Source organism: Penaeus vannamei, chromosome 36, assembly GCF_042767895.1.
Source record: "Penaeus vannamei isolate JL-2024 chromosome 36, ASM4276789v1, whole genome shotgun sequence".
Lineage (NCBI taxonomy): Eukaryota > Metazoa > Arthropoda > Malacostraca > Decapoda > Penaeidae > Penaeus > Penaeus vannamei.
In genome coordinates this window covers 27527047-27539546 of record NC_091584.1, presented here as the reverse complement: position 1 = coordinate 27539546, position 12500 = coordinate 27527047, and the positions used below count along the sequence as shown (strand labels likewise).

Here is a 12500-nt window from a genome sequence, read left to right as displayed (position 1 = left end):
AAAAAAAAACAATAAAAAAAAAAAAATATATATATATATATATATATATATATATATATATATATATATATATATATATATATATATATATATGTGTGTGTGTGTGTGTGTGTGTGTGTGTGTGTGTGTATGTGTGTGTGTGTGTGTGAAGTATGTGTGTGTGTGTGTGTGTGTGTGTGTGTGTGTGTGTGTGTGTGTGTGTGTGTGTGTGTGTGTGTGTGTGTGTGTGTGTGTGTGTGTGTGTGTGTGTGTGTGCCTGTGTGTGTGTGTGTGTGCCTGTGTGTGTGTGTGTGTGTGTGTGTGTGTGTGTTCGTGTGTGAAGTGTGTATGTGTGTGTTCGTGCGTGTGTGTGTGTGTTTATGAGATTGCCAAGATGCTGTATCATAAATCTCTTCGCATCTCTCAATTACCTTTAGAATTCTGACTTCTATTGCATTAATTTAATGTAGATGAAATTAAATTTGATTTTTTTTTGTTTATTTAGACGCCTCTTCAAATAACACGGATAAAAACCTTGATCGTGAATGAAGCTTCGAAACAACAACAAAGGTTCACTTACAGGTGTTCGAGACGAGATTCGAAACACATCTGACTAGAGTCTTGAACGTGACTGCAATTTTATTTTTTTTTTTCATTGAACAAGTTGAACTGTGAGTATGGGACTGATCTATGAAATGTGATCTATAGAAAAATATCGAATCTACGATAATAATAAGCTATTACTGAAAGGCTAATTGATTCGACACACAGATTTTATACAGATTTTTTTTAAAGATTTAGTTTCAATTCCAACTGTTATGGATATTCTTTGGTGTGACTCACTGTTCTTCCGCGTCAAATATTCATTCACGTCAAATAATCGCTGAGGAATCCGAGACAAAACAAAATGAATTAAATTAATGCCTCAGGAATGGTCTTTAAAGAGAAAAATCTTTGTTTTTTTATTTATTTATTTATTCATTTTTTATTTATTTTTTATTATTTTTTTTTTATTCATTTTTTTTATTTTTTTATTCATTTAATTATTTATTTTTTGGGGGGATGAATATCTTAACCTCAAAAAAGGAGATTATTATGGTAAAGAACTGAATTCAATCTGTGTTTGATTTAGTTGTTGTTTTTTCCAATCAATATGTAGCCAATAGGGACTTTTTTATAGCCAAATAAAATTTATTAATCCCAGATAGAAATCATTAAATGGGTTAGGTCACTATAGTTAAGTGGTTGTAAAGATATTTATTAAATAACCCTAGACAAAACAAAATGAAATTAATGCCTCAGGAAAGATCTTAAAAAAAAAAACTTTGTTGATGTTTCTTAGAAAAGTAACCGACCAACCAAAAGCAAGATGACTTGGTTTGAGTTGGCCAAGGGCAAGACAGCTTGGCTTAGCTTGTCCAAAACGCTTTCAACACAGATATGCAAACAGACTGACAAAAAAGAGAGAGATTAAAGGACTTTCTCGGAAGAGGGGAGGGAGAGAAAAGAGCGAATAGATGGGCGAAGTTAGGAAGAGAGGGAGAGGGGAGAAATGGAGAGAAGAAAGAACGGAGGAAGTGAAGGAGGGAGGGAGAGGGAGAGAGAGAGAGAGAGAGAGGCAGAGATATAGAGAGAAGGAGAGAGAGAGAGAGAGTCAGAAAGAGAATGAGAGAGAAAGAAAGAAAGAAAAAGAGAGAGGGAAAGGGAGAAAGAGAGAAAAAGAGAGAGAGAGAGAGAGAGAGAAGCCAGTCAGGGAAACAATTAGACAGAAAAAAATAAAGAAAAAAAATGGATAAGAATAAATAACTAAAAAAAAATAAGAATAAAAAGGTGAAGGCGGCTCCTTGGCACCCACCGTGACCTTTCCCGAGGCGAGGCTGGCGACCTGGTACGGCGGCGGGGGGTCAGAGTTCGGGGGCGAGGACACCGGGAGCGAGGACGTGTCGGTCTTGGCCTGGTCGCACTGGGTCACGTCAGGTCGGTTGGCGTCGGGTGTCGGGTTGCCCTTGTCGGGAGCGGGGGGGTTGGCGGTGGCCTTGGTCGGAGAAGGAGAAGTGTTGGCGTTGGTGTTGGTGGCGGAGGAGGCGACGGAGGCGGGGAGGGAGGGCGGGGGCGCGGCGGCTTTGGAGTCGTCCATGGGGTTCTCCGTCACGTGGACGACCTTGCTGCCGGGCGTCGGGGCGTGGCGGTTGCTAGCGGCGGCGGCGGCGGCGGCGTCGGAGGAGGAGGAGGAGGAGGTGGAGAGGGCGTGAGGCGGGGGGCGGGAGCGGGCGGGGGGCTGGGCGGCCTCCATGCGGGCGGCCATGTTGGTGGACAGAGCACTCAGAAGCTCAGCCACCACGCCTACTGCAAGACAAAGGGGCCAGTGAGGGCGTGAAAGCAGGCGAGAGGGACCAATTAATACATGTTTGTGAAAGGAATATTTGGACACTGTTTATGACCAGTATATCTAAACACTATACATGACTGGTATATTTAGACGCTATGTGGCCGGTATATCTAGACATTATGTGACCGGTATATTTAGATTCTATATTCTGGCCTGTATGTGACTGGTATATCTACACACTGTATATGACCGGTATATGCAGACACTGTTTACGACCAGTATATCTAAACACTATACATGACTGGTATATCTAGACACTATGTGACCGGTATATCTAGACATTATGTGACCGGTATATCTAGACACTATATATGACCAGTATATCTAAACACTATATATGACTGGTATATTTAGACACTATGTGACCGGTATATCTAGACATTATGTGACTGGTATATTTAGACACTATGTGACCGGTATATCTAGACACTATACATGACTGGTATATTGAGACACTATATGACCAGTATATTAAGACTCCATATTTTGGCCTGTATCTGACCGGTATATCTACACACTGTATATGACCGGTATATTCAGACACTGTGTATATCCGGTATATTCAGTGTGTATGACCGGTATATTTAAACACTGCATATGACTGGCGTATTTAGACACTGTATAACTGGTATATCTAGACACTGTACATGATCGGTATATTTAGACTCTAACAAATCCCTTCCTTTTAAGATCCATAATATGACGGATGCAAAAACCATTTTCTACTAAAAGAAAAAAAAAGGAAAGAAAGGAAAAAAATCAACAAAAACAAAGCCTAATATAAACAAATTATTTAAACCATTTCCTCAACTCGCTATATCGTTCTACAAAAAAAAAAAAAAAAAAAAAGCCTAATATAAACAAATTATTTAATTAACGCTTAATTAATTTAATCCCCGCTCACATAACATAAGCTTGCGAGGAACAGGCAATAGAAAACAATTAATTCAAATCCATCATTGTTTAACCTTCCATTACATACTATTACGCAATCCTTTATATCATGGACGTGGGTCTCTTTCTCGATCGATTTAATTTTATAGCTCATTATGGGCGGGGAAATGAGGGTGATATCGGGTTTATTCACTCGATTTAGTCTCTATGGATCTTTTTTTAACGGCACATGCAACAAAACACCTGTTTGCCTTGGTGGTCTCGCTTTCAAGACTCAGGGCCGTGGGTCAGTCATGATCTAAAATGTTGCAAGTGAGCAGACACGCACACATACACGCATGCACGTACATAGGCACATACATACACGCACACACACACACACACACGCACGCACATACATACGCACACACGCATGCACATACATACACATGCACACACAAACACAAACCGCACACAAACGCACACGCACATACACACACATACACACACAAACACAAACTCGCACACACACGCACACACACACGCACACGCACACAAACACAAACACACACACACGTGGAGGACTCGCAGTGTGTGCGTCAATCTCACGTTATGTTGTCAATATAACCAAATAAGGCCACATAATTCATATATATATAAAATGACCGAGAGAGAGTGAGAGAGAGAGAGAGAGAGAGAGAGAGAGAGAGAGAGAGAGAGAGAGAGAGAGAGAGAGAGAGAGAGAGAGAGAGAGAGAGAGAGAGAGAGAGAGAGAGAGAGGATTTCTTAGACATTTTAAAAGGGGGTGACATGAAAAAAAATATATGGAATTGCTGGTTAACAGATTTTACCCTATTTATCTCCCATTCTCCCTCCTCTTATGCTTCTTTATTGATCAAAAAGTTACATTTCCATATACTGGATGAAAGATGCTAATTATCTCTTATTTTCTCTCTCCCTTAACTTCGGAATTAGGTTAAAAAAAATACCCCAAAACAGCCAAAATCTCACAGTATTTCCACACCTAAAATGATAGTTGGCACCTCCGATCTCCCTCCCTCCCTCCCCTCCCTCCCTCCCTCTCCCTTACGCTCCTAAATTCAGCCCCTATACATAAACAAGAAAATTGCCTCGGCTCCCTATTCGAAACCCTGATTGGCAGCCGCGGAGGAGAACCCTGTGATGACGGCTGTAAATTGACAATAGCGAATTACCGCCGGAGATGCCATTGTTTACTTTAGCTCATTCCCACGGTGAGAATACCCGCGCAGCCCGTGGAGACGCAGTCCAAGTGAATTCATTAGCACAGACTTCCGCGCCAATCAAGGAAGTTACCGGAGTCGGAATGGAGTATCATTATGTTACAAGTATTTTCCCGAGAAGGGGATTCAAGTTGGTCAATCTAATAACCGACGTTTTGCTTAAAAAAGATGGAAGTGAGGGATTGAAAAATCGAAGATTGTAGGAAAGAGGGTTGTGGTGAATGGGGGTTCACGGTGAAGATAATTGATAGAAAAGGAAGAGAAGAAAGAAGAGAAACGGTGAAGATAATCGAAAGAAAAAGAAAGAAAGAAAGAAGAGAAGAAAAGGAATGGAAGGAAGAAGAGAGAAGATGAAGATAATTGAAAGAAAGGAAAGGAAGAAAGAAGAGAAGAAAAGGAAAGGAAGGAAGAAGAGAGAATATGAAGATAAAGGAAAGAAAGAAGAGAAAAGGTGATGATAATAGAAAGAAAGAAGAGAAAAGGTGAAGATAATTGATAGAAAAGAAAGAAGAGAGAAGGTGAAGATAGTCGAAAGAAAAGAAAGGAAGAAAGAAGAGAGACGGCGAAGATAATCGAAAGAAAAGGAAAGGAAGAAATAAAAGAGAAGAGGAATATAATTGATATAAAAGAAAGAAAGAAGAGAGAAGGTGAAGATAATCGATAGAAAAAGAAAGAAAGAAGAGAAGAAAAGGAAAGGAATAGAGAAGAGAGGAGGTGAAGATAATCGAAAGAAAAGAAAGAAAGAAGAGAAGAAAAGGAAAGGAAGAAGGAAGAGAAGAAGTGAAGATATAGAGAGAAAGGAAAGGAAGAAGGAAGAGAGAAGGTGAAGATAATCGAAAGAAAGGAAAGGAAGAAAGAAAAGAAAAGGAATGGAAGAAAGAAGAGAGAAGGTGAAGATAATCGAAAGAAAGGAAAGAAGGGAAAAAGAGGAGAAGAAAAGGAATGGAAGAAAGAAGAGAGAAGATGAAGATAATCGAAAGAAAGGAAAGGAAGAAGAGAAGAAAAGGAAAGGAAGAAAGAAGAGAGAATATGAAGATAAAAGAAAGAAAAGAGAAAAGGTGATGATAATAGAAAGAAAGAAGAGAAAAGGTGAAGATAATTGATAGAAAAGAAAGAAAGAAGAGAGAAGGTGAAGATAGTCGAAAGAAAAGAAAGGAAGAAAGAAGAGAGAAGGCGAAGATAATCGAAAGAAAAGGAAAGGAAGAAATAAAAGAGAAGAGGAAGATAATTGATAGAAAAGAAAGAAAGAAGGGAGAAGGTGAAGATAATCAATAGAAAAAGAAAGAAGAGAAGAAGAGGAAAGGAATAGAGAAGAGAGGAGGTGAAGATAATCGAAAGAAAAGAAAGAAGGAAAAGAAGAAAAGGAAAGGAAGAAGGAAGAGAAGAGGTGAAGATATAGAGAGAAAGGAAAGGAAGAAGGGAGAGAGAAGGTGAAGGTAATCGAAAGAAAGGAAAGGAAGAAAGAAGAAAAGGAAAGGAAGGAAGAGAGAAGGTGAAGATAATCGATAGAAAAAGAAAGAAAGAAGAGAAGAAAAGGAAAGGAATAGAGAAGAGAGAAGGTGAAGATAATCGAAAGAAAAGGAAAGGAAGGAAGAAGAGAAGAAGTAAAGATAATAGAGAGAAAGGAATGGAAGAAAGAAGACAAAAGATGAAGATAATTGATAGAAAAGGAAAGGAAGAAAGAAGAAGTGAAGATAATCGAAAGAAAAAGAAAGAAAGAAAGAAGAGAAAAGGTGAAAATAAACGAAAGAAGAAGAAGAGAAACGAAAAAAAACCGTTACGACCGTTAGGAAGATTTGAAACGGCGAGGCAACCGTCGGTGAATGAGATATCTGACTGGCGAGTGAAGGGCAGGAGAGGCGAGTGACTGTGAGCTCAAAAACCCAAAAATGGAGGCAACGCTGATAGAAAAGTGACACCCGATGAAAATGTGGAAGTAATGTGGGTTATTTTTATTCCTTATCCCCTTTCTTTACCTTCTGAAGTTCCTCCTTCTCTTCTGCGACATTCTACTTCTTTTTTCTTTTCTTGTTTCTCCACCTCTTCCTCTTTTTTCCATTTTTTCCTCTTCTTTCTCCTCCTGCCTCTTCTCCCTTTTCTTCTTCTTTTCCTCTTCCTCCTTTCCTTCTTCTTCTTCCTCCTCTACCCCATTTATCAACCCCAGAAAACGTTTCCATTTTCCTTCCATTCCCATTCCTGAAGTAAACAACGACCCATGGAAACATTTTTCATTAGTCAAGCGACCTCGCCGTATTTCCGCTGAATATTTTCCCCCGCACGGCACCTGAGCCTCCAAAAGTTAAGATCAAAGGGCATTTATATAGGATGAACGGCGGTATCCCATTACATCATGATTATGACCCTGATTGGGCCCTGCGTATTCCCAGGTCAGCGCCGATGCTCAGTTCCCGTCAACAGTAGTTCTATTAAGTTTACGTCTGTTCGATTCGCTTGTAAGTATTCGGGCGCGGGAGTCTTCGTATTGGTGGCGAAATTGGCTGGAAATACGTGTCTTTGTTTATTTATTATTTCCCCCACCTTCGTAGTTCCGAAATATTCGTGTACCTTCGTGAAATTTCGTGAAATATCATTCGTGTTTCCCCTCCTTCCTTCACCGATTCCGATTCCCCCCCAAAACAAGACCCACCTTCCCCAAAATAATCATCAAATCTACAAAACAATAATAATAAGACACAACCCCTACCTCAAAATCATTCCCAAATTTGTAATAGGAATGCGACAAGGCTTCCGGAATGAACAGCCTTATCAATATGGCAAATCCCGTTTCACAGCGAGACGGCGGCCCTCTCCGCTCCCTGTAATTTCCCGCCAAAAGGACGAAGCCAAACAAGTGACGATCGCGGTCTCCTGTGTGCTTAACTTGTCAGAGTCAGACGCTGCGTCTCTCGACTTATCATTTTTTTTATTTCGACATTTTCTTTGATCTGGGTATTCTGATTATGTATTTTATTTATTCGTTTATTTATTTATTTTGGGGTCTTGTAAATGGCTGAGATTATTTTAGGCTCGGCGTTCCGGTTATGTGTGTATTTTAGTTTAAATGTTTTTATTCGGATTCTTTTAAATGGCTGAGAGTATTTTAGATTATATGTCCTATTTCGATATTTAATTTTATTTTGATTTCGACTGGTTGAGTTTTTATATTATATTTGTATTTTGGATAAGTATTTTTTCATATTTTTTCTCTATCTTCTTCACTCCCTCCCTTCGTCTCTCTTTCTCTTCCTCTTTCCCATTTCTCATTTTTATTAGATTATAAATGTATTTTGGATAAGTATTTTTATTTTCTTCTTGCGAGTGGCTGAGGGAAATGTCATATTGAGGATATGAATATATCTATATATATATTTCGTGGTACAAAAATATGTTTTGTTGATAAAAATGGGTCACGTTATGTGTGCCAATGTGTCTGGCAGTAAATGGAGAAATATAGGGATGGGAGGAGCGAGAGAGAGGGAGGAAGAGGAGGAGGATGAAAGAGAAAGAGAGATAGAGAGAGAGAGAGAGAGAAAGAGAGAGAGAGAGAGAGAGAGAGGGAGAGGGAGGAGAGGGGAGCTGAGGAATGAGAAAGAGAGAGAGGGAGGGATAGTGAAAGAGAGATAGGGAAAGAGGGCGGAGGAGAGTGTGAGTGTGAAGAAGAGAGATGGGAGAGCGGAAGATTAAGAGAGACGAAGAAAGGAGGGAGTGAAGAAAAGAGAGAAAGACATGTAAAAAGGAAACAAAAATACAGTAAATCCTAACGAGGAAAAAGAACCAAACGAAGGAGAGAAAAATAAATAATAAAGGAAGGAAAAGATAAGAGAATGAGTGAGAAGGAAAGAAAGAGAAAACAAGAGAGAACGAACAAGAGTAGAAAATACAGAGATGAAATGAAGATAGAAATATATAAACAAAAAGAAAAAGACAAAAGGATTAGAAGCAGAGTGAAAGAGAGAGATGTAGATACGTACACAGACAGAAGAGAGAAAGAGACAGAGACGAAAGAGAAAGAAGAGATATAATAAATGAGAGAGAGAGAAAGAGATTGAAAGAGGGTGAGAAAAAAAATAGCGAGAGAAAGAAAAAATAAGATTGAAAGAAATATAAATGAGAGAGAAAGAAAAAAAGGTTGAGAGAGAGAGAAAAAAAGATTGAAAGAGAGAGTGACAAAAAAAACTGCGTGAGAGAAATAGAAAAAAACAGATTGAGAGAAACAAACAAACAAACAAACAAACAAAAGATTGAGAGAGAAAGAATTAAAAAAAAAAAGATTGAGAGAAAAAAGGGAAAAAAGGATTAAGAGAGAGAGAGATATAGAGTCAAAGAAAGAAAAACAAAATTAAGATAGAGACAAACCCTAAACATAATACATATCACTTATAAACGTGATTCCGTCTTATTTTCATTATCATTATTCACGAAAGCAAAAACCACCTCCTCATAAATGAATAAACACCGTCTCCCTTCAATAAAAAAAATAAATAGATAGATAAATAAATAATGAACAATTAAATAAGCATATAATGAAGAATTAAATAAATAGATAATGAACAATTAAATAAATAAATATTGAACAATTAAATTAATAGATAATGAACAATTAAATAAATAGATGATGAACAGTTAAGTAAATAAATAATTAAGAATTAAATAAATAGATAACGAACAATCAAATAAACAGATAATGAATAAATAAATAAATAAGGAATAAAAGATGAATGAATGCATAAATTATGAATAAAATGATGAATAAATAACTGAATAAAAGAATTGAAAAGACTGAATAAAAAGAAACAATAAATGGATAGATAAGTAAAAATATAAAAAATTAATAAAGCAACAGATGAATAAAAAATGAATGATTAAAAAGACTAAATAAAAGATAAATATAAGACAGTAGACGACTTAATAAATGAATCAGCAGAACGCACCCCCGGTTAAAAGAAGAAAAACAAATAATAATAAATAAATAACTCAAAATTCATAAACTCAATGATAAACAAACAAATGAATGAACAAACCAAAACGAAAAAGCAAAAAAAAAAAAAAAAGAAGAAGAAAACAAAGAGAGAACCATAACATTCACCCCCTCCCCCCCTCTCCCTCCCCCACCACCTCCAACCCCCTCCTCCCCTTCCTCCCCTCCCTCTCCCCTTCCTCCTCCCCTCTCCCCCTCCTCCCTTCCTCCCCCTCTCCCCTTCCTCCCTCCTCCAACCCCCTCATCCCCCCTCCCTCCTCCTCCCTCTCCCCTTCCCCCCTCCTCCTCCTCCCCTCCCCTTCCTCCTCCCCTTCCCCACCCCCCTCCACTTCGGAACCACGGCGAACCACCCGCGCTAAAAGCCTCCGAGATTGGCAAGATGGCGTCTCCCGCTCACCTGATTAGAGACGGTGTTTTAAAACCGAAATGAAAACTCGATTAGGAGCTGTCTGGGTAGAGGGGGCGAGTGGGGGGGGGAGGGGGAGGGGGTGGAAAGTGGTGGGGGAGGGAAGGAGGGAGGAAAGGGGTGGGGGCGTGTGGGGGGAGGGGAGGGGGTGGAAGAGAGAGGGGAGGGGGGAGGGAGGTGGTGGGAAAGAGGGGGAAGAGGGAGGGAAGGGAAGGGAGGCGGGAATGTGAATTTTATCCTCGAGATAGGAGTGGGAGGGAAGGAGTTAGAAGGGAGGGTAGGAGGGAAGGGGTGGGAGGGGGAGAGAGAGGAAGAGAGGAGAGAGGGAAAGAGAAGAAGAGGGAAGGAGAGGAAGAGTGGAAAGGGGAAGGGGAGGGAGGGAAGGAAGGAGGGAGGGGGAGGGAGGGAGGAAGAGAGAAGAAGAGGGAGGGAGAGGGAAGGAGAGGCAGGGAGGGAGGAAAAGAGAGAGAGAGAGAGAAAGAGAAAGAGAAAGAGAAAGAGACAGACAAACGGAGGCACATAGAGAGAGGGAGGAGAGAGACTGACAAAACAGCGTAAGAAAAACAAAAACAATAACAAAAATAAGAAAAAAAAACAAAAACAAAAACAAAAGTGACAAAAATAGCAACAAGAGAACAGTGATCTATCATAAGAAAGAGACAAAGAGACACAGGCAAAATAAAGAACAATGGAAAACACCAAGATGGATTAGGAATGTCATGGTAAAAAAAAAAACTAAAAAAAAATAAAAAAAAAACTAAAAAAAAAAAAAAAACTAAAAAAAAAAAAAAACGAAAAAATGAAGAAAAAAAACTTTAAAAGTAAAAAAAAAAATTGACGGAATTACGTAACTTTGAAAGAGAGAGAAAGAGAAAGACAGATTGGAGGATGGCACAGTAAAATATGGAATAATTGATAAAAAGCAACAAACTGGGAAATAAAAAGTACCTATATAGGAAAAAAAGGAATGAAGGAAAGAGGAAGAGAGAGAGGGAGAGAAGGAGGGAGGGAGGAAGGGAAGGAGGAAGGGAAGGAGGAAGAGAAGGAGGGAGGGAGGGAGAGAAGGAGGAAGAGAAGGAGGGAGGGAGGAAGGGAGGAAGAGAAGGAGGGAGGGAGGGAGAGAAGGAGGGAAGGAGGTATGACACGTTGAAAAGACAGCGAATAGGAAAATAGAAGAAAATAAAAGAGAGACAACACGAAAGCAGAAGATGACGAGGAAGTGACATTTGAAATTAAACACGCGGTAATGAGGTTAAAAAAAGAAAACGAGGGATAGAGATAAACGGCGATAAAACAAAGGAACAAACAGAATACAGAAGCGAAACCGTAGAAGGGTTGAAAAGGGAGATCAAAGGGACTATTAGGTTGAGTGGAAGGGTGATGGGGAAGGGAGGGGAAGGGAGGGAGGGAGGGAGGGAGGTGGGGGGGAGAAGAGGTGGGGGGAGGAAGGGAGGGAAGAGAGGGAGAGGAGGAAAGGAAGGAGGAGGGAAAAAGGGAGGAAGGAAGGGAAGAGGAGGAGGGAAAGGAGAGGAGAGAAGGAGGGAAGGAAGAGAGAGGAGAGACAGAAGGAGAAAGAAATAAGGGAAGGAGGGAAAAGAGGGAGGAGGGGAGGGTGGAAGGGAAGAGGAGAGGAGAAGAGGAGGGAGGAAGGAGGGAAGAGAGGGAGAAGAGGGGAGTGAAGGAAAGGGATGAGTAATACGCAAGGAAGAGGGGAAGGGAGGAAGTGAGGGACACAGGGAGAGAAGAAACAGGAGTGGAGGGACATGAGGGAGAGAGTGAGGAAAGGGGAGAGCAAGGAGATTGAGGAAAGAAGAAAGGGAAGGGGAGGGAAAGAAGAAGAAAGAGTGAGGGGAAAGAAAAAGAAGAAGAAAGAGAGAGGTGAAGGAAAAGAGGAAGAAAGAGGGAGGGAAAAGAAGAAGAAAGAGAGAGGTGAAGGAAAAGAGGAAGAAAGAGGGAGGGAAAAGAGGAAGAAGGAGGGAGGGAAAAGAGAAAGGAGGAGGGAAGGGAAAAGAGGAAGGAGGAGGGAAGGGAGGGAGAAAAGGGGGGGGGGAGCTATTGAGTCCGTTGCTTGCATCAGGATTCACATATCATGGGGCGCCGCACCTTAGTTATTTAGTAATACCCGAACGACACTCGTATTAGCTTTGAATATAGCTTTTGAAATGTCACGAGCGAAAGATATTTCCGGTGTGCGAAAGGTCACGTGACTGAAATACGCGGGAGAATGAGTTTCATCATGTATTCCTCCGCGCCTTTTTATGAAAGCGTCTGCCAACTGGTACTACTTTCTTACGCGGAATCTGACCTCGACGAATAAAATAACGAAAATTCACGTGGATTTTCTTCTCATTTTTCATATCTGATACGTATTTTTGTTCTTTATGCGCTCAGGTGTCGAAGAAAAACAAAAAAATCGTATTAAAAAAGCACGGTCGTAAATAAAAGAAGATACACAACATAGGGCTGACATTTATGGTTATACGAGGAGGGTGATTCAAGATGGAGGCTTTGTTTACATAATAGACACCCTCTTTTCACTCCGCGTTTCAAGTTACAAGATGCTACTTCCACTAAATTTCAAAACCATAAAGAATAATAAGACATGAATAATCT

The 12500-nt window shown here is 40.1% G+C and overlaps 1 protein-coding gene across 1 annotated transcript in view; it reads right to left on the bottom strand.

Moving 5' to 3' along the window:
• The window catches only part of SerT (Serotonin transporter), a 107090-nt gene that overhangs the window by 70884 nt on the left and 23706 nt on the right, over positions 1-12500 (bottom strand). The window contains exon 2 of the mRNA XM_070114454.1: positions 1835-2325. Coding sequence (XP_069970555.1) covers positions 1835-2284 — 450 coding nt within the window. The 5' untranslated portion in view covers positions 2285-2325. The remainder of the gene's footprint in view (positions 1-1834; positions 2326-12500) is intronic.